Below are 19,748 nucleotides of genomic sequence, written 5' to 3' on the forward strand. Positions count from 1 at the left end.
CCAATTCAGTTTGCTAATGCAAATGACTGGAATTAACTCTGTAATTTTATATCATTTCCTATTGAAAGGTGAAAGCTCCAGTCCATTTCCATGACTACCTGTTGACCTGTACTCTCTGCTTGAGGTTTCCTATTGCCACATGCCTTTCTACTTGCTGTGTTGTAAGCCTCATGAACAAAATGAGAATTGGTTATGAATTAATACTTACATGGTTAAGTAAAAACTAAATAAATAAGTAAAACCACAGGACACATTTCATACAGTCTGCGCTAGGCAGAAATGCACTTCTAACGAGACTAAATCATTTTCCTCTGATGCCTTGCCCGTGACACAGTGACACGTCCACAGCTGGACTTGATGCCCCCCGTTCGCCAAATGTCATCCTATTATTTTTATTCTGTCTCCATGTCAGTGCTTTGCTTTTTAAAATCCCCCCATGCATAGAATCCCAAGCTGAGCCTCATCTCTCAGTGATATTCATAATGTGGCTTTAGAAGCGGGTTCGTCTGACCGCAGTGACATTTCGGTGACAACCTTCACAAGTATTAGTTTTCATTATACTGACCGGGAGCAACACCTGGGATGAGAGCAGTAATGCGTCACCCGCTGTCCATTTCAAATAAATCACTACCAGCAAGGGTGCACAGGAAGTTCTGTCTCTGGCTCCTGGCATAATGGATAATGAATGTGAACCAAGTTATTGTAATGCAGATTATTGTCGTGCAATGTTGACAGAAAAACCTAATTCAGATTCTAGGCCATATTTCAGGTAGAGACATGCTACAATTCGACATTGCCAGCTCCTTGCTGACCAATGTGAAATGTTTTTCACAGGTCCTTTTTTTCACAACAATTTGTTTTGAAGCAATTGCGGAATGGAGTTCTGCGCCAGCTGCCCACCCTTCTTTCCAGGGTTGTCATGGTACCAAAGCCGGGTGAGGGCTGGGTCGGCATGGCAACATCCAAGCCCAAATGGAGGCTTGTTCATCCCTTGTGCGGGGTAGAAATTTGTGTTTTGTTTTGTTTTGTTTTTTTTTTTTCCATCACTGGAGAAAGTATAGTTGAGTGCATTTCTCATGGGCTTCACCTTGATGCTCTCTAACCACCATGACTTCAGGTGTGTCCTCAACACCATCATGTCACAATATGTGCAGTCCTGCTTGATTAATAACTGGCAGATAAAATGTTTTGTTAAGGCATTTGATTCTACAAGCACAGCCCCACAGATGTGCTGATCCAGCTGACGGCTGTCTTAAAAAATGAACACAACTGATACACACCTATCAGCCTGTACTGGTGTCTCAATAGATAAGTCCTTAGAAGGAGTATGTGTGTATGCATGTGTGTGTGTTTTTCAAGTGTATGTGCACATATACAGCCCCGGCACCAGGAGAAAATACAGAGGGGTGCAGTTGCAGTCCACAGGGGGCACAAAAAATCATATCTTGAAAAAATACAATAAATACAATGTAGACATCGGGATATAAGGAAACAGCTGGGGGTGCACTGTGGTCTGTCTAGGGGTGCAATGCACCCCTAAGCACCCCCATATCGCCGGGCCTGCATGTATATGCATGTGCGCAGGTCTGCATATGTGTGTGGTGGGGGCCTTGTTGGCCTAAGTGTTAAACACAAATAGTTCCTCTTATGGTTGCCGGATTATTATCCCCTATCTATCTTGATTAAAATAAAATTTTAAAATCTTTCCTGTGTTGCCTAATAGCACACTCTATGCTACGTTTTGTTAGGAGGAAACACAGGCAAATATTGTCTTTCCTCTTTTATATCCTAAGAAAATAACCACTTTGACAAGGTAAGACTGCTGCTCCCGGAGAAAGGGAATGCATCAAAATAAAAACCAGAACCACCGTAAAAAGCAATTGGAAACAAACACCCACATTAACACAGCTGGTCAGCAGTCTCAAAGTATAGTGCTGACACACCTGGAGATGTGCCATCTCAGTGGATATTGCCTTCAACCGCTCTGGATCTACTTACCGTCAGGGACTGCACAGGCTGGCAGGGTTTTACTTGAGATCGCGAATAATTCTGCTAACTCTGGGGCCCAGAGTCTCAGAGAATTTAGGCAGCATTCATGAGCAGACACAACAGCGCCCACGCAACAACTGTTAGAGAAAACGATTTCCGACAAAGGAGGCTGTGAACCGAAGGGGGTAGTAGTGAGTCCAGGCTCAGCCAATGTCCTCGACGGGGTTATTAATATGATCAAAACGGTATCAAAACTTAAGTGCCCGGCCATAATGTTCGCAATAGGTGTCAAGTTAACTAGCTGAACCCTGAACAGCGGCGCAAACACGCATTATACATGTTGGGAAATGTCTTCTTTCAAGGTGGTGCACAGAAAAACATTTAAATATGATCCATTGTCTCTTTGCTATCATCTTTGCTATCCACTGTCTCTTTGCTATCATCTTTGCTATCAAAGTATTAGATGAGGTTTAATTTAAAACTCAGATCAATTTGCATGCAAATAAATCTGTGCCTAAAAAGTGCCTGAGGAGCAATCTGTTAACAGCTGTTTCGAGTATTCTTTCAATATTTGTCCTCAACAAGCTCTGGAAATTGCATCGTTGGAACAAAATACTAAATGCTTACATTTAGGTCCATGCCAACAAACTATAGGTCCATGCATATGAAACGTCGCATTCCTCGCTTCAAAACGGCAAATAAAACACACTGCAGGGTTGACCAATATTACAATATTACTAATTAATATGTACAAAAAACTGTAGTCTCACACTGTTCAAATCAGGTAAACTCAGTGACACCAAAATTTCTTAATCAAGATCACATTGTTACAGTAAGTAAAGTAATCAATGATCGTTTTTACAAACATTGCACATTTATAGATGTCCCAAAATATTGCTATCGCATTATTATTTCCTGAATGTAGCGTGGAATTTTACATGTTCAACCCGCCCATTATAAGTCTCTCCTTGGGAAAACGTCAGTACTTTAGAAAAACTGCGTAAAAAAATTTACTCGTATCACCCTAGGCGTAATTGTGGGCTTCTCTTTTGTAGAGAAATCGCAACGATATGCAGCGACATGTCATGAGAGCATTGTTCCGAGATTCCCTCAAGCCAAAGTTGTTGTTACCAAAGGAGGATGTTACCAAATTTGGTATGTGGGTGGGTCATATGAACTCACCTTGGGCAATTGCGATGATGCAGAGGGCGGAGTCGCTGGAATCGAGACTTGATCTTTACCACTACTACCGAATTTCTGTCATTATACCGCTGGACGTGGTAGTAAACGAGTCAAAGTTAACAGCTATAGCCTTGTGACTGGTAATTTTTCACCAGTGGAAAAGAGCGCAGCATTAAAAACTTTTTTTTTGTAACAAGACAACAGATCAGACGCAATGAGGTTGCAAGTTACTGCCTTGCTACTTTTCTGCCTGGGCCCGTGGATTCATACCGCTCGATCGGTGAGTTCGGTCTTTTGGCTACTTCCCTAAAATATTTAGACAGTAAATGATAAACTTGCCATTTTCGACCATTGACGGAAGGTGAACATCGTCTGATATGTTTGCTTATTATGGGGTGTAAACATGGAGCGCGCTGCTCCAGCTCAGGTGACGGCAGTTTCAAAGCATGAGCCCAGGTAAGTGCCTTTAATGTCTCATGCGTAAACTACGGAACGCGATTCAAGCCACAAACACACCAGGATCTTTAAGTGAATCATCTGTAGTGCTTTAGAAGCCAGTGGCTTAACCACTCTACCATACAGTTACGTCCACCGTCTATTGGCAACGATCTTTAGAAGTCTTTAGAAATGTGTGATTATTACGTTACGCGTTTTTCCTTGGACCGTGCATGCATATAGGAGAATGGCTACTTAAATCGCATATACGTTTCACACTAATTCGCCAGTCATCTCCCTGTGTTGAATTCTAAGTGTTTGTTTAGTCTCTTGGCATTTCAGTTGAAGTCATATTTTATCAGTGGCGGTGGGTGAGCTGGAAACAGGGGAAGCCAGAACACTACCTTTAAATCTGCCATTACTTTCAACCTGTTCCCCCTTATCCTTGATTAACAATAAAGCAAATAATTCACAGGGTTATTGACACCAATGGCGTAAATAGAATAAATGATTATCCTCGCAAAACACCGCAGATCAAAATCACAAAATCACATCAAAATCACAAAACGCAGCTAAATTTAGTTAAATCGATTTAAAATGCTGAATTTTTAGGATAAAGGGGAGATTTAAATGTAGTGTTCTGGTTTCCCCGGTTTCCAGCTCATCCAACGCCACTGTATTTTATAGTTCTTTTTTAGTTTTTACACTTAGAAAAGAGGTCGATATATATAATGCTACCACTATGCATTTAGAATAAAATTTGTCTCGGGATCAAAGCTCAGCCGTTATTTTATCTGCGTTATTTCGGTACGATTTAATCGGTTCCCACAAGGACCAAATTTTATTAATCAAATTGTCAGTGTGTGGGTGTAGTGGATTTATAAAATACGTCCTTTTTATACTTCCAGATTTGGTCTTTTGGAAACACTCATCGTATCAAGTACTTCAAGTATTTTAATAGACTTTTGTTTCACCTACACTCGAATTCACCCTTTAATCAAGTACTGTGATATAAAATTCCAAGGACTTGAATGCCTTAAGTTTCATGCCTTTTGTGGCATTCTGCACTGTGGAGCATGAATCATTTACCATGCTCAGATTGGAGAAACTTCCTTGTCAGTTATGCAAATTGTTATCAAACCGTTTTCTCAGGACAATCGGTCTGTTCAGTTAGACTGAATCAGCTCCTGTGAGGTGTTGGACCATTTCGTAAGACTTTGTAAAGTCACTGTCAGACCTATTCGTCCATTAACAGCACCATTTAAAGGCATTTACAATAAGGAAAATGTAGTGTTATTTATACATACACACACACACACACACACACACACACACACACACATATATATATATATATATATATATATATATATATATATATATATATATATATATATATATATATGTGTGTGTATATATATATATATATATATATATATATATATATATATATATATATATATATATATATATATATAATTCATGTGTGTATGTGTCTGTGTGTGGCCACTTGTACAAGACACATGATAACTTCCTGAAATTGTTCACATTCTTGCCTTTTTATCTCCAGCGGCCATGCATGTTTTGTCAGTAGATACAAGCTGTCCAAGTGGAGACTGGAATGGTTTTGATTAGTGGGTGTCCGCACATGTAAAGATTAGGTGCATCTCGCTCTCGAGAATGTACTCTCTGTGGTGCTTTCAAAAGGTGCTCAGAGCAGGACCGCTGTGCCCCACTCGACATCTGCCCTGCCTTGCCCATGAGGAGTGGATGGGGGCATTCTGCAGTATACATTTTAATGTGTGTGTGTGTGTGTGTAACCCAGGGAGTGTAGTATAGCCCCTGTGGAGGGGTAGAGATGATACTCCTGTACCTTTCTGAAGTAGTCAGGCAAGGGATGTTTCAGGCTGTGCTTCAGACATGAGAGGTGGTGCATTGGTTTAGGGTGAGCAAAACAGGAAGTAACTCCCGCCTCCTGTTTTAGGAGCCGTTTCCTCAGGCACATGCAATTTTTCCTGACTCGTGTGAAATGTGTTGGGACAGGGAAAATAATGCCCATGCAGACTGATAACCCTCTTCATTCTAAGGGTGGCCTCCACCTTAAACCGCCATTCAGCAACTTTAGGATGGGGCGGGGAGCATCTCCGGGTCTGCAGAGGCACGTGGAGTCACCCTTCCATTTTTGCAAGCGATACCAATTTCATTGTTTCGCTCAGCAGTGGACTATTTAGGCTGTTTCTTTTTGTGGCACCCCACTGCTCAGGCGTGCCCTTGTCATTGCAGGGTTATGCTTTTCTTTCCTCGGAAGTCAGGTAATGACCAGGTTATCACCCATTTTGGATGATGGGCGGCAAGTCAAGTGTGTATTTAGACGACCTGCCTGTTGAGTGGAAGTCTGAGTGGCCACATGCAAATATGAGGTCATGCGTCGCTGTTGCTTTTAAGGCGGCATACCTCTGTCAATCTCAGAGTTAAGCAACTAATAGCCTTTTTTCAGCTTCAGCACAGTTAATGACTGAGGCTCATCGTAAATCATGTCCTGAACTTGTGACTCCCTGCCTGTTCAGAGTGAGAGCGAGAGGTATTAAGAGGCACAACAGGAATTGCAACAAAGGCATCAAACAGTTTGGATTCTTGATGCTTGATCAAACAGAGAAGAAAGGCACATTAAAAAAACATTTTAATGAATGAATTTATTCAGTTAGTTTATAGAGCTGCTTGAAGCGTGTGTCCTCTTTAGACAGGGATACATTCTTTGAAGAAGGTAAGAGGTTTGGAAGAGACTCTGAATGAATGCATAGAGCCATTCCCCCTTTCAATTAGAAAGTGAACAATCAGTGTTCCAGAGGAGAGACACGAGAAGAGTCTGCTTGATTCATGGCATGGACACCGATCCCCCTGGAGTCAGCATTTTCCTCCTACTCACTGAAAGAAACAATTTTGCCCTCAATCACCACAGCACACGTTCATACGACTTCCAGTTTGACAGAAAAGGCACATTGAAGCTATTTCCCCATATCTCATGCACTAAGAGTGTGCTCTGAGAGAGCTCTCTTCCTCGAGAGAGAGAGAGCCTCAGGGTAGCCTGGGAAGAGCTGTGTCGGTATGCATCTGTTTTGGTAGGGGGCTTTCGACTCTCAAAACAAATGTCTCGCCCTCCCCCCGGCTTGCGGTGTCGCGGTGCATGCCGTTCTCAGGCTTCGCACGCTGTGCTAGCTGCTGCTGGGTGTGTGAGCGTGCAAGAAGTGTTGAGTGACCGGACAGGCCTATCCAGACAGACGGTGACTCACGGCTTGCGTGGAGAAGTGGAGGGGCTCTGAGTCAGTGAAATCTCTGCCCCAACCTGAAAGTGATAAAGGCTGGAAATCTCTGGAGCTGTGTGAAGCGGTGTCGCAGCGCTGATGCTGTCTGCTCACCAAGGGAGATGGGACTGTAGGCTGAAGTGCCTTCAACGCTGCATGTGTGATTTTTCTGTGGTGGGGAGGGCATTTTCTTCCAGTCTGGGCTTCATGTCTGGTTTGAGGCTGTATCGCTGTTCTCTCAATGATTTTATATCAAGGGACTTCACACAGGTTCATGTTCCTTAGTCTGAGTCTAATCTTGAGGAAATGTTCTGTTGTTTTATTGTTAAGAGTAGGTCATTTGAGACAGCCGGGGGAAAATACTTTACTGGTGGCCAAGGTAATGTCAAAGCTCCTGTGAACTTGATAACTGGGGGAAAAAAACACCTATAGACAGCTGGAACTTGCTGAGATGATTGTCTTTGTGAAATCAGGAAATTATTACATTTTAGGGCAGCAATGACACTTTAAGGTTGGCAGAGGTGTTTGCTCTACTGAGGGCCCTTTCAGTTTTGATGCAGTGTTGATTGGAAGAATGTGGTCACCTGATTTTATTATACTTTTGAAGGGGTGATAAGGTGTCTTGAATGTGTATAAGGTTTCCTGTAAATGAAATTTATATAGATTGGCCTTGGCACATGGTACAGTAACATTGTGCTTTACGAGAGACTGCCAGGGCTTTGCTTTTGTTTAGGTAAGGCTTTTTGGTGTCTAATTAAGTTGGCAGACTACACTGACAAGCATCCTTGACCAAGGAGAACAATTTTTTTTCTTATTTTCATGCTTATCAGAACAGTGTGAGAGTGCACTTCCTTAATTCAGAGTGCACTTCCAGTAATTCATATCTTGTTCCACTTTTTGCTAGAAAGATTTAGTTTTTTCCTGGCTTGCTACTACCTATATGCTCAACTCAAATCTATAAAAACACATTTAATTTCATTATAAAGGTGATACTAAGTCTACAGTATTGAAGGGCTAATTCTGTCTTAACAGGACATTGCTGGGATTCATATAAGAACAGGATGAGAAGTTAATCTTCTATTTGGAATGACTGCTCTTGGCATGTAGAAACAACATCCAACAAACAATGAGTAGTTCAGAGGTCCTGTTGTGTAGGTGAAAATGGGATAGCATGATCTGGTTTGTGAGTGACCATGAACTGCTCTTGAAAGCTTGGTGTATTCTACATAAAATAACCCCAAATGGATGCCTGTTTCATTGCTGGTCTGCCTTTGTGTGGTGGAGTCAATCATCTGTTCATCTCAACTCCTCCAGCTCTTCCTGGTATGAGATTACAGTAGAGCTGTGCGTGTGTGTATGTGTGTGTGTTTCAAGAGAAGAGTGCCCAGAGTCTCTTTGATTGGGAAGCATGTCAGAGAAGAGTTGACAGGGGTGTCTTTGTATGGGCTGAACACATAAGCTGCTGAGAAATGTGACCATGGAGCCCTTCCCCAAATTATCAGTAATTGTTAGTAACAAGAAGAGTCAGGCCAAAGGGGTCAGAATGACATTCTTGCCAAATGACACCCATTTTAGTTGTTTAGCATGCAGCAAATGCGGCTGTAGGGTTGAGTTTGGTCTCATTTGTGTTACTGCATCTAGTAGATCCTCATTGGGTTTAACACCCATCCCCTTTGGTGGTAATGAATTTTCTCCGCTGAAATAAGTCCTAGTTATTCGGATAATAAATGGGGAACATTTCTGACACGACACAGCTTGTGTTGCTGCATGACTGGTATTCACTCTGCGTTGATGCCTAAGCTGTAAATGGTGTTAAAACCAAGTGTAATGCCATAGATCTGTTATGCCTATGGAAAGAGGCCACTGGCAGGAGTATTGGATTAATCACTCAGGGCTCGTGATCAGGTGTTAGGCTCAGCTGACCTGAATAGCTGAGGCTCCTAATGTACACTCTTCTTAACTTACCTGGAATCGACAGTGTTTTGTTACATCAAGTTTCACACTCTGCTGTACTAAATCTTATGCCCCCATGAGACTCAAACATTAAGAGAGTTACCTCTCTGCTCCCCACAAATAGGTTAGATTTCAGATTGCCTTTTAGAAGAAAACTATTTTCCTCACATTGCCCTCTATGTGAAATATTAACCGTATCTTAGTGTAGGTGTTCTGTCTTTGTTTGTGTCTGCATTTGTACGTGTTTGTGTGTGTGTGTGTGTGTGTGTGTGTGTGTGTGTGTGTGTGTGTGTGTGTGTGTGTGTGTGTGTGTGTGTATGTATGTATGTATGTATGTATGTATGTATGCGTGTGTGAATGAGAATGAAAGAGGTGAGGACTCCTGTGTGGTAGCCCCAAAGCTGTGTATGCCTTTGACTGTCCCACAGTCTGTTCTCAACAAAGGATTTATAGGGGTTTCACACTGTGTCAAACAAAATTTGATTAATTCATTCATTGATTGCCCCAGCCTAAAGTCTGACCTTTCAGACCAGGTGGAACTGATGCTGTGTTGGGACCTTCATCAGTTGAGACACACTGGTGCCCACAGTGCAGGGACTAAATGGCTTTTCAGTCAGGTTTCCATTAACTCCTGGTTCCCGCTGACCCTCTAAACAAGCCATTTGCACCATGAGGTCACCGTCCTCCCACACCGTGGCAACCCGACCCGAGCCGTCATCCTGAATGGCTGTGGCTTTAAAGATCAGAGCTCTGTGTCTGGCTCTCGCCCACGCAGTTCCTCCCTGGGGAGAACCCGGGGCCCCCCATGTGCCCCAGATGTGGAGCTTCACTCTGCTTTCTCCGGCTCATGGTCACTGTGGTGGAGGGTGGGGTGGGTGGGGGGGTTTCTTCCCTTTTTGGGTCCCTCAGAGTTACTCATCTGTTCCTTCCCACAGATGCTGTGGGTGATAAGTGTGATAGGAGGGAAAGCTGCCAGGACACGGGGTCCTGCAGCTGCGTTAAATGTAGATGCAGGGAAGGGAGGGGTTGTGACAGATGGACGCTCAAGTCTTCCTCCGCTGCACACAAGCCACGCCCTGTTCCAGGGAGACAGAGGGCTCTTTTCACGGTTTACTCAAGAGCTCAGGCAATGTGACGTCACAGGCAACCTCCACCACACGGATGGGATCTTCTCTTTTCTCTTGCATGGTGGGGAAGTAGGAGTGAAAGGAGAAAGGGTGTGTGTGGGGGGGGTCCTCTGGTGTTTTTGCATGGAGCCAGTCTCCTGCTATGCCAAGACTGTGGTAAGCCCGCAGGTCTTTCTCAGTGAGTAGTGATTTCTCTTGGGGTTGCAGGTGTGGCGGTGGCAGGCTTTTGACATTTTAAGCTTAATGTGACAGTTCTGTGACATCTTCCGCCGAGACGGTTGGCTGGAGTCCCATTTCCATGCCTTCAGCTCTGCAGCTCGTGGCCTTCATACCACACACTGGAGGAAGAATGTGGCTGACTCCCCAAGTACATGTAGGGATGTACGCTTACCGGTGAGACTGCTCACAGACAAATGGCAGGCATTACTGAAAACAAAACGCTGGCTAACGTGGTGCGCCGGGCGTTCTTTGTGGAGAACGTAGCTCTGGCCTTGATCCACATGTGTCTCGAGTTCATTCCATTTATAGATTTTGTGGGCCTTTTGTTGTTGACCAGCATGTGGGTCAGTTTTTGGCCCACACTTCTCATGAAGGTGGATTTTCTGATTCTCTGTTCTTGTGCTCTGGGAAAGTTCCAGCTTCCCTCCATCTCTAACCCCGCTCACACAGCAGGGGGCCCCCTGCTGGAGGCCTGTCTCCTTGAGCGCCGGACCGCCACATGCCTGCAGCTCCGGGCCGCTAACCTCCGTGGCGACGACAGCCCCCTGTCAGCACATCCAATATAGCCAAACTCCCATCTCGATAAGAGCGCATTCCTGGGGTACCAGCGTGCGGGCTGCTCAATGCACCCTTTGATTGGAGCACCATGCCTCTGAGATGAAGACCAGCGCGTGAAGGGAGACCCAGACTAGGAGGGGGAGGTGGTGTAGCGCAGGGACAGTGAAGGGGGAAGGGGTGTAAGGGTAGGGGAAGAGAGGAGCTGCTGATGGTTGCTCCACTCAAGTGCTGATTTCAGGAGGATAGAAGCTTCAGTGCCTCCAACATCAATGAGAATTGTCAGCGGTTGTCTGTCTGAGGTTCTCTCTTGTGGCCCCTTGGTCTTTGTCAGCTTTGTGCAGCTGCTCTGGAGACATGATGTAAACTGTAAACACCCTAAATTTCCCTCCTTCTCTGCTTGCCCTTGTTGCAGGGGTCTCCCCTCAGTTATTTTTTTCAGTCGGAAGGTTCTGTTGTTCGCTTCCTACCTACATCACTGTCATCTTGGCCACCAAGTGATTGGCCACAGAGATTATACAACAGCCTCTTAAAGGAGGTGAACTCATATGAGGAAGAGAAATGGAAACCCAGGCCGGGTGGGGTTCTACCCCGTACAGAGCGGCAGCAGCTTCAGGTTTCTGCCCTGCAAAGACAGTGAGGAGTGAGTCACACTGTACTCACGGCACGGTGGGCGGCCAGGTGATAAATCACCTATTTTCCCTGCCTCGTGTTTCCTTATTCCACAGGTGCATGTGGTAACACTCATGAATTGTTGACTCTGTTAGGCTTTGGCAACCTTACTGGAAAAAAACCTTACCTCGGCAGCGGTGTGGCTCGGTGGTAAGAAGCAGGGCTTGTAAACAAAAGGTTGCTAGTTCAGTTCCTCACTGGGACATTGCTGTTGTACCCTTGGGCAAGGTACTTAACCCACAATTGCCTCAATACATATCCAGCTGTGTAAATGGATAAAATTGTAAGTCGCTTTGGATAAGAGCATCTGCAAAATTACAATAATGTAATGTAATGTAAAAGAGGAGCAAAACCGTTTTGTTGGGGAGGACTCTAATAGATGTGGGAGAGGGAGGTGAAGATAGGCTTCTTGTGAGAATATTTCTTCAGTGACTTTTCTGTTTCTGTGTCTTGCTCAAAAATTCAGGCCCCCTTCATCAACCTAGTTCCGTGAAGAGGCAAGGGTAACCAATGAAAGCTGGGAAGCCTGGAACACCGGCCAAGGCTAGAGCTAGCACTTGGAAAAACAATGCACTTAGTCTGTCACTTCTGTCAGGTGTGAAGTCTGAGTACATAGCCCACATGCTCTACCATAACAGGAATACTAATGTGTTCCTGTTTTTCCTCTGGAGCTCTTGAGCGCTGTGGCTTCAGCCACTTGATAGATAAAATGCTCCTTATGGCATGGAAAGTTTAACAAAGGAGGAAGAAAAAGACACAGGCTATGCTAAAGCAATGAGCCCAATGCTGCACACTCGCAGCTGTTCCAGAGAAGTACGTAATGTGTGTAGTCTATGAAATGGAGGGGAAATCATAAATATTTACTTAGCCTCCGCAATGGCCTGGGAAAGACCTTGTTTGTCAGAAAGACTGCCATGTCCAAGGTGTGCGGTGTGCACACATGAGATTAAGTTAATGGTGTGCCAAGAATAGCAAGATAACCTGTCCATTCAGGAAGTAGAACCATTATTTTCAGATATGGCAGGCAACACAAGAGAACATTCAAATATGTTTTTCAGTTGTTATACGTGGGATTTTTTTTTTACCTCAGAAAACGGATATCTGATTTGATCCATTACAATATTATTTGTTTGCTCCACAAACAGCACAGATTTGCTCCACAAATCCAGCACAGATTGCATGGCCTCTGTTTTATTTACTCTTTATGTGTATGTACAGCTGGATATTTCCCTTAGCCAACCCCATTCAGAATAGTCTAATGACAATGCTGCACCTGGTTATTGAAGCCATGACATTGTGAGTAGAAAGATAGGGTCAGTGGTGCCATTTACATTCAGTCAATTCATGGAATGAATCAAAATTCAGTTCCTGAATTAAAAAAAAAAAAAAAATTCACAGAAAATGATTCATGAATTGAATTTCACTTCATTTCTTGAACTGACAGAATTGACCCCAATTCTGGCAGAAGCGACCATTCACGTTCCCGTTTATGCAGCTGCTGCACCACACTGCCGTACTGTGAATGAGGATGCTGAATATAGCAACTGAAAAGAACGAGTCCAGTTTTCTTCTCAGAGACAAATGGAAGTGCAAGCTGAAAATTGTAACCTGTGTGTGTGTGTGTGTGTGTGTATATGTTATGCCATCATGCCCTAGAGGCTGAGGTTGGCCCCACTTGCCTTTTGTCCCTCTCTGAAAGACATTACCTAATTCACAGGTAATGCCCCGCCCCCTGAATGACAGCAGTGAGAGAGGGGCTTTTTTTTAGCAGTAGCACCATGGAGCCTCACAAGCTGTAGGTTTGAGTCCAACCTGGGACCCTGTCCGTACAGCCTTGGGTGAATTTGTTCACCTGTTTTGCAGAGGTCACATGTAACCACTGGAAACCTCCTGACGGTATGGCGACAAAAGCCTCTCCTTATTTTTCATGTTCTTTGTGATGACGAGTTGACTTACTTCTCTCCAAATGCGCTGAGAGTTTTCAGCTGTGATATTTTACCCCCTGGCGAAACCATTTGTTGCTTCGAACTCTATGATCTCTCTTCTTCCTAGCTGGGACTGGATTATTGCACTGTCAGATGCCATTGGAGTGATGGGTAGTCATATCTTGGTCTGACAATGGGGTATCTGTCAGACTGAAGCTAAACTCATTTTAAAACAGCAGTTGTGAGTTTAAATCTAGGCCATGGGTTCTGAGCCTTCATGATGGAGTCCACGGTCGAGTAGTGAGCAGTGGGAGCATTCTTTCAGCTGTAACCCGATCCTCTTCGTCGCGGTCTTTTGTTATTGGCCGTTGAGGTGAAACGCTGTGAAAGCCAATACTCCCGCGCTGCAGTTACCGCCAGCAGGGACAGGGTCAATCTGCCGGAGGTCAGCCTCAGAGCTTCTTCCCTCAGCGGTCTTCGGATTCCAGAGTTACCTTAAAGGAGAGCTCAGTTTTGCCCTCTGTGTATTGAGTGTGCATCTGCACGCAGCTGCACTCAGTTAGCAATACGAAAGATCCTGTTACCACTCCATACAGTTTTCACTGATGAGTCCTGCCTTCAGGACTGTCAAAATGGCATGCTAATACCAAGGCCTTACACAAGTGTATTTGGTGCAATTTCTCGGCCTGCCTTGTTTCAGAATAGCGTCATTAGATTCAAAGTGTGTTGTTTAAAGACTGCATGGGAGACGGCGTTCTTGGCTGGCGTGTCTTCTGATATTCTGACAATGTGAAAGATGCCACCAGGTGAGCTGCTCTCTGTGTGACTGCGCTGATCTACAACCTGCTCACACCGATGCTGAAAGAATCCTTTCATTAGCGGGACTTTCCTCACCTCCATAGCAGAGCAGCTCTACTGTTCACGCACTGATTGATTCATGGCTATTATTTTAATCACGGAAAAGTACAGCCAAGCGACAGTTAACAGCCCCCGCTGGGCTCGTAGAGAACACAACGCTACTGTTTAGTTTTGGTTAAGGAGCTCAGTGTGTCCAAAACGTAGAGAAACATTTTCTTTTTCAGACCAGACAATAAAAGGCATGCCCAGAAATACAATAAACATTGCAAAGTTTTCAAAGTTGTCAGAAACGGGCCCTCTGGGCCTTGCCTTAATAGGGCAGGAATGTGTCCAGCGTTGAGCCAGCTCTGCTTCTACCTCCCTGCTCTCTGAACAGAAAATCCCGGCTTTTTACCTCCGTTTCAGGCTGCTGCCCATCCATCATCGTGTCCTTCTTACTTTTTAAAAATACAAACTTGCTTCATGCGCTCTGGCAATTTATGTATTTTCCCATGACTTCTGTTCGAAGTTGTGTCCGTTACAGAGATCTAGCTAAAAGGCTTTGGGATGAAAGGGCAGGGCACCCATTTTGTGGAACAGACCTGTAGAGTTTTTTCATGTGTGCGGATTGTGAACATGTTAACGCTTCAGAATTTGAATAGCGACCCCTGTTTATAGCTTTCGGCCATTTTGTTTCTTTAAAATGTTCTCTCCACAGCTGTACATTCCAGCAGAATTAGGTAACTGTGCCCCAGGGGCTGAGTCCATGTGGCCTTGCCAGGCCTCATTCACACTACAGCTCATTCATACAGACCCTGAAGAAGGTGATCTGACACCTGACCCACGTAATGGCCGCAGTTATATCAGTTAGGTCCCAAGACCATCTGCAAATAAGACTACAGAAAAGCTGAGCTGTTCTGAAGAATGGGATTTCAGACTTCAGGCTACAGCAGGTGACTGGCTGGGTGGAGAACACCTTTCAGGGTCTTGCAAAAGATCATTAGCTGAATGAAGCTCCAACTTTGACAGGTGACAGATATTTTTGACACTGTGTTCTCAACAAAGGAGTGAGGACCAGGGCTGACTGAGATGCTTCAGTGTTGCACGATCCCTACTTTCGCTGCAAAAATGGAAGGTTTCTGATCATAACAAACATGTACACGAGTTAAGGCCAGGGTGATGGTGGAAATTATTTTCTTCATATTTTGATTTATTATTTTTACAGTAATTGTTTCCTGTAAAAATAAAATCTGTTGTGCTTCCATTTCATGTCGGTGTTTGGTGCCAACATAAATTATTTCCTAAGCCAAATCATTGAAAAAGTTAGCCTTGTGACCTTGTCAGATTTCCTGTTTAACCTGTGACTTGATAAAAGACCACACCTTTTTCCCTCTTAATTAGTCTGAGTCTTTCAGGCATTGTTCATTCTGTGTGGTGAGTGAATGAAACCTACAGCTTATGGGATGTGTTCAGTGCCAATGGATAGAGAGATTATGTAACTTTTAAATATGGCTTTGATTGAAGGTTTCCGCTGTGTTCAGTACCCCATATCCGGAAGACCAGGATTTTTCTGGAGATGAAATAGACCTCTCAGGATCTGGATCTGGATCTGGAGATGACGGTAAGCCCATCACTGCCTGATCAGAAGAATGAATTGGTACCCTAGAATGAAGGGGTTATGCTGTGGCTCATGAGGAAAGATTATCAGATGATAAGAAGACACTTGGTTGACATGCAAAGGCTTAACAAAAGATGTTAGCCTTTTGTGTTAACCTCAGACACCAACCTACCATCCTCAAGCCACAGCTTTTCAGTGGCAATACTGTGCTTGCTCTAGTCATGGCTCCATAAGTGGGTCACTTTTCACTGAAGCGATTTTGCTAATAACTATATACGGGGATAAAGTCTTCCTTACTTAATCCTTTGTCATTAGCCACAGTTTTTGATGATCATGATTTTCCTTAAATAAGTTCACTGAATGGCACAGATATTGTTGAACCCATCCCTCCCAAGTCTTTTTATAACCATGCAGATTCATGGAAATTCCTGCTCTAAACCTCCTTTTTGCCTAGTGCCATTTTTTGCAGCTGTGTGTGAAAAGGGAGATTGTTGCAGCATGAACAAGGTGCAAATTACGTAGTATCCAAACTTGAAGTTCCACTCTCAATAATAAAATACTTAACACTGTTTTGCTCAGTTCCCCCTTACAATGACACACGATTTGTCTCATTAGTGCATCAAATAATAGGCTGCCTAAACCTGGCTGCCTTCCCTTCACCCTGTAAACCACTTTTAAAGGTTACATACTTAATCAGCTTTTTGTAGGGTAAAGTATCCTCCCTCTTGCCTTTAGTGAAATCCTGCCAATTAAATTTAATTCTCCTTTTCTGGCTTTTCTGAAAGCCCAGCATGAAACTAATTGTTGTGTGCAGACAGTGGTTTTGTCAATACACTTAGTAAACCACTAAATTGGTCTCCTATTGTTTTGAAAAAAGTGGGGGTCTTTGTAATTGGTAATGAATGTTTTTAAAAGGCCTTGCATGGAATAGCCTTCCTTTTAATCTGCCAGAGTGAAGCCCACAGTACAATAAGAGTACTTCAAAATGAGGTAAAAGATTCTCTTTCCATTATTTGTGGGACACTCAAGACCTGATTTATAGCAGCTCATGTTCTGTTTGTTGTAGGCATGTAGACTATAACTTGTTTTTTTTTTTGTTTTTTTTTTACGCTGTTCACAGTACTCAATGGGTCAGACTTCTCTGAACCCTTTACGATCAGCACAGCTCCACCAGCTGTCAAAACCACAGAAGCTTCCCCGACGGAAAAACGGGAGGTTATTCCAGCTGCGGCCTCAGAGGCAAGCTCCTCTGTGTCCCCAATCACCACCGCTGCAGCCAGCACTGAAGCCACTCGTCCAGTCCCGACAACCCCAAGCGATGATGAGGTGCTGCCAGAGGTCCCCCAGCATGTGCCAGAGGAGACCACCTCAACCAATCCAACCACCGCTGACCGGGTGGCCACACCCCCTCCTGCTGAGATCACTTCTGCTCCATCAGAGACCATGCCTGGTCCTGTAGAGACCATCCACGGGCTGGGCACTACGCAGATGTCCCCTGCCACTATGCAGACGTCCCCTGCCACTACACAGACGGCTCCTGCCACAACCACCATCCCTGTTGTGCCCGTCGAAGACGATGACATCACTACCACCGAGAACGCCGATGTTCTTCTGACCACAACCCCTGCGGCTGAGAGTGACCCCACTCAGGAGGACATGGCATCTGGGGACGGCATCATTGCGTTCTCCACCACCTCACCTCTCGCACCAGAGGCCATGGAGCCCACACTTAACTTTGTGGAGGAAGACATCATCGTCCCAGGAAGGGAGACCCGTGTGGAGAAGGGCATATCTGTAAGCAAAGCCTTCCTGGCTGTTTGCTATACAACCCAAACTTAATTTGACCTTCTTTAGAAAATACCTTTTCTGACAGCAAATCTACTGCTGTTCACTCTCAAGGATTAGCAGTTCATCTGTCTTGTTCTTGAATACATTTGAACAGTAATTATTGGAATGCAAGGACAGTATGTGGGCAGCAGTTTGCAAATTATTGAAAACTCTCAATCTTTGTTCTGAAGGTTTACAGTTAGACTGCTGTCATTGTGGTATGTCACGTTTTGCCCAGTGGTTTGATTTGTAGAACACTGTGCAGCACAACATGATGAGATCTGCACAGGGAATGAAGCTGTGCTTTCATGCTGTGTTGCAGGATGACTCTGATCTGACCTTTGACTCCGATGTAAAAACAAGGACAGCAGCCAATACAGAGCTGCACCTGGGCAAATCTTCAGAGAACCAGAGCCTGCTGGAGCGCAAGGAGGTCCTGGGAGGTATGTCTTTCAGTCTGGAGATCTGTGCACCGCTGAGCAAATCCATTAGAGACAAATGTTTCTCCAAGTGAAACATATAATTGGCCAGTCTGTCAGCCAGTCAGTCCCATCAGTTAAAGAGATGTAGTGAACAACAGAATACGGAATTACAGAATTACAGTTATGGTTAACACAGCATGTAAAAGGGGTCAACTTCATAAAAGGTCCAACTTAAAATAGGTTTCACCTCCCTACAGTCTGGTCATTCCAGACCTGGTGAATGGCAGATAAATCTTGAGAAACACAGGAAACTGCATAGGGGTATGGAGCCATGCACTCCACCTTGAGCTGGAATGGTGGTTAGGTTTCAAAGTTTTCCATGATGATGCCCCTCCTGACCTTTCACTCCTCATCTCCACAGGTGTCATCGCCGGAGGTGTGGTAGGCCTGGCCTTCGCCATTATGCTGGTGTCCCTCATGGTGTACAGGATGAAGAAGAAGGACGAGGGCAGCTATTCGCTGGATGAACAGAAGCACTCCAATGGAGGGTACCAGAAACCACAGAGGCAGGAGGAGTTTCTGGCCTAGGCCCCACCCCCCCACCCCCCACGGACGCTTACATTCTGTCACCTCCCTCCCTCTACCTGAAACCTTCACCTTTCTTTTCTCTGCCAGGGTGGATCCATCACATGAGATTCTTTTGTTGCTGTTGCTTGTGGTAAAACCCCCTTTGCTCTTGTTCCAAAGTATGTGCCTCAGCACTTTTGGAATTAGACTTTAATTGCTGGGATTGAGGTAGCAGGAAAGTATCCCATTTGCGCCAAATGACCTGGATATTCATTCACATTATGGATTGCGATTTCTCGCTGGCAGGCGCTTTTGGGCTTTCAGTGACAGTTTTATGTTCTTGGGGCTGCCTCGAACAAAAGGAAGCGACACTTTTTGTAGGTTTTTCGCACTACTTTTCTTCTGTTGCTCTAAAGCGGGATGGTAGTCTGACCTCATTCCAAACTGATGTTAATTTGTGATGGATTGAGCAGCAATTTATGATCTCTTTTTTGTATGTGTGTGTTAAGATGTTCAAGACTTGCTGCCATGGGGATTCTGGTATGAATGCCATGACAGTCAAAAAGGCATATTTCAGTAGTGATCTTGTGAGTGAGAAGACTAATGGTGGATGTTGCAGATGGGGATTTCCTGTGCGGTCTCATGTTGATGTTCTGCATCTTTTATCTACACTGTGCCTTTGTGTGTGCTCTTGTGTTATACACTTTGCCTGATATCTCAAGGAGAAAGCCCCTGTCTCTCTCTCTCTCTCTCTCTCTCTCTCTCTCTCTCTCTCTCTCTCTCTCTCTCTCTCTCTCTCTCTCTCTCTCTCTCTCTCTCTCTCTCTCTCTCTCTCTCTCTCTCTCTCTCTCTCGCGCACACACACACACACACTTGCTCTCTCTCTACTTCTGCTGGGAATGTCCTTAATTATTCCTGTGTCAGTGAGCTAATGGAGAGATCACTGGTCTAGACTTACATGGCTGTTCTAGCCTTTCAGTCCATACTGGTTCACTGGAGAGGGCTTTCTTGATGATTAATGACCTTTTCGCCCATGTAAAATCAGTCTTTTTTTTCTCATTAGTCTGAAGTCAATCGCACATGTTTTCAATCCCTATCAAAAATCGGGTCCACATTAT

At 44.5% G+C, this 19,748-nt stretch overlaps 1 protein-coding gene across 1 annotated transcript; it reads left to right on the forward strand.

The window, feature by feature from the left end:
- Positions 1-3,243: 3,243 nt before the first annotated feature.
- On the forward strand, positions 3,244-19,404 carry LOC118787281 (syndecan-1-like). The gene is made up of 5 exons (XM_036542795.1): positions 3,244-3,451; positions 15,721-15,817; positions 16,935-17,608; positions 17,964-18,084; positions 18,485-19,404. The coding sequence occupies exons 1-5, from the start codon at positions 3,386-3,388 to the stop codon at positions 18,649-18,651; spliced, it is 1,125 nt and encodes a 374-aa protein (XP_036398688.1). The 5' UTR covers positions 3,244-3,385; the 3' UTR covers positions 18,652-19,404.
- Positions 19,405-19,748: the final 344 nt, after the last annotated feature.

Source organism: Megalops cyprinoides, chromosome 12 (genome assembly GCF_013368585.1).
Source record: "Megalops cyprinoides isolate fMegCyp1 chromosome 12, fMegCyp1.pri, whole genome shotgun sequence".
Classification (NCBI taxonomy): Eukaryota; Metazoa; Chordata; class Actinopteri; order Elopiformes; family Megalopidae; genus Megalops; species Megalops cyprinoides.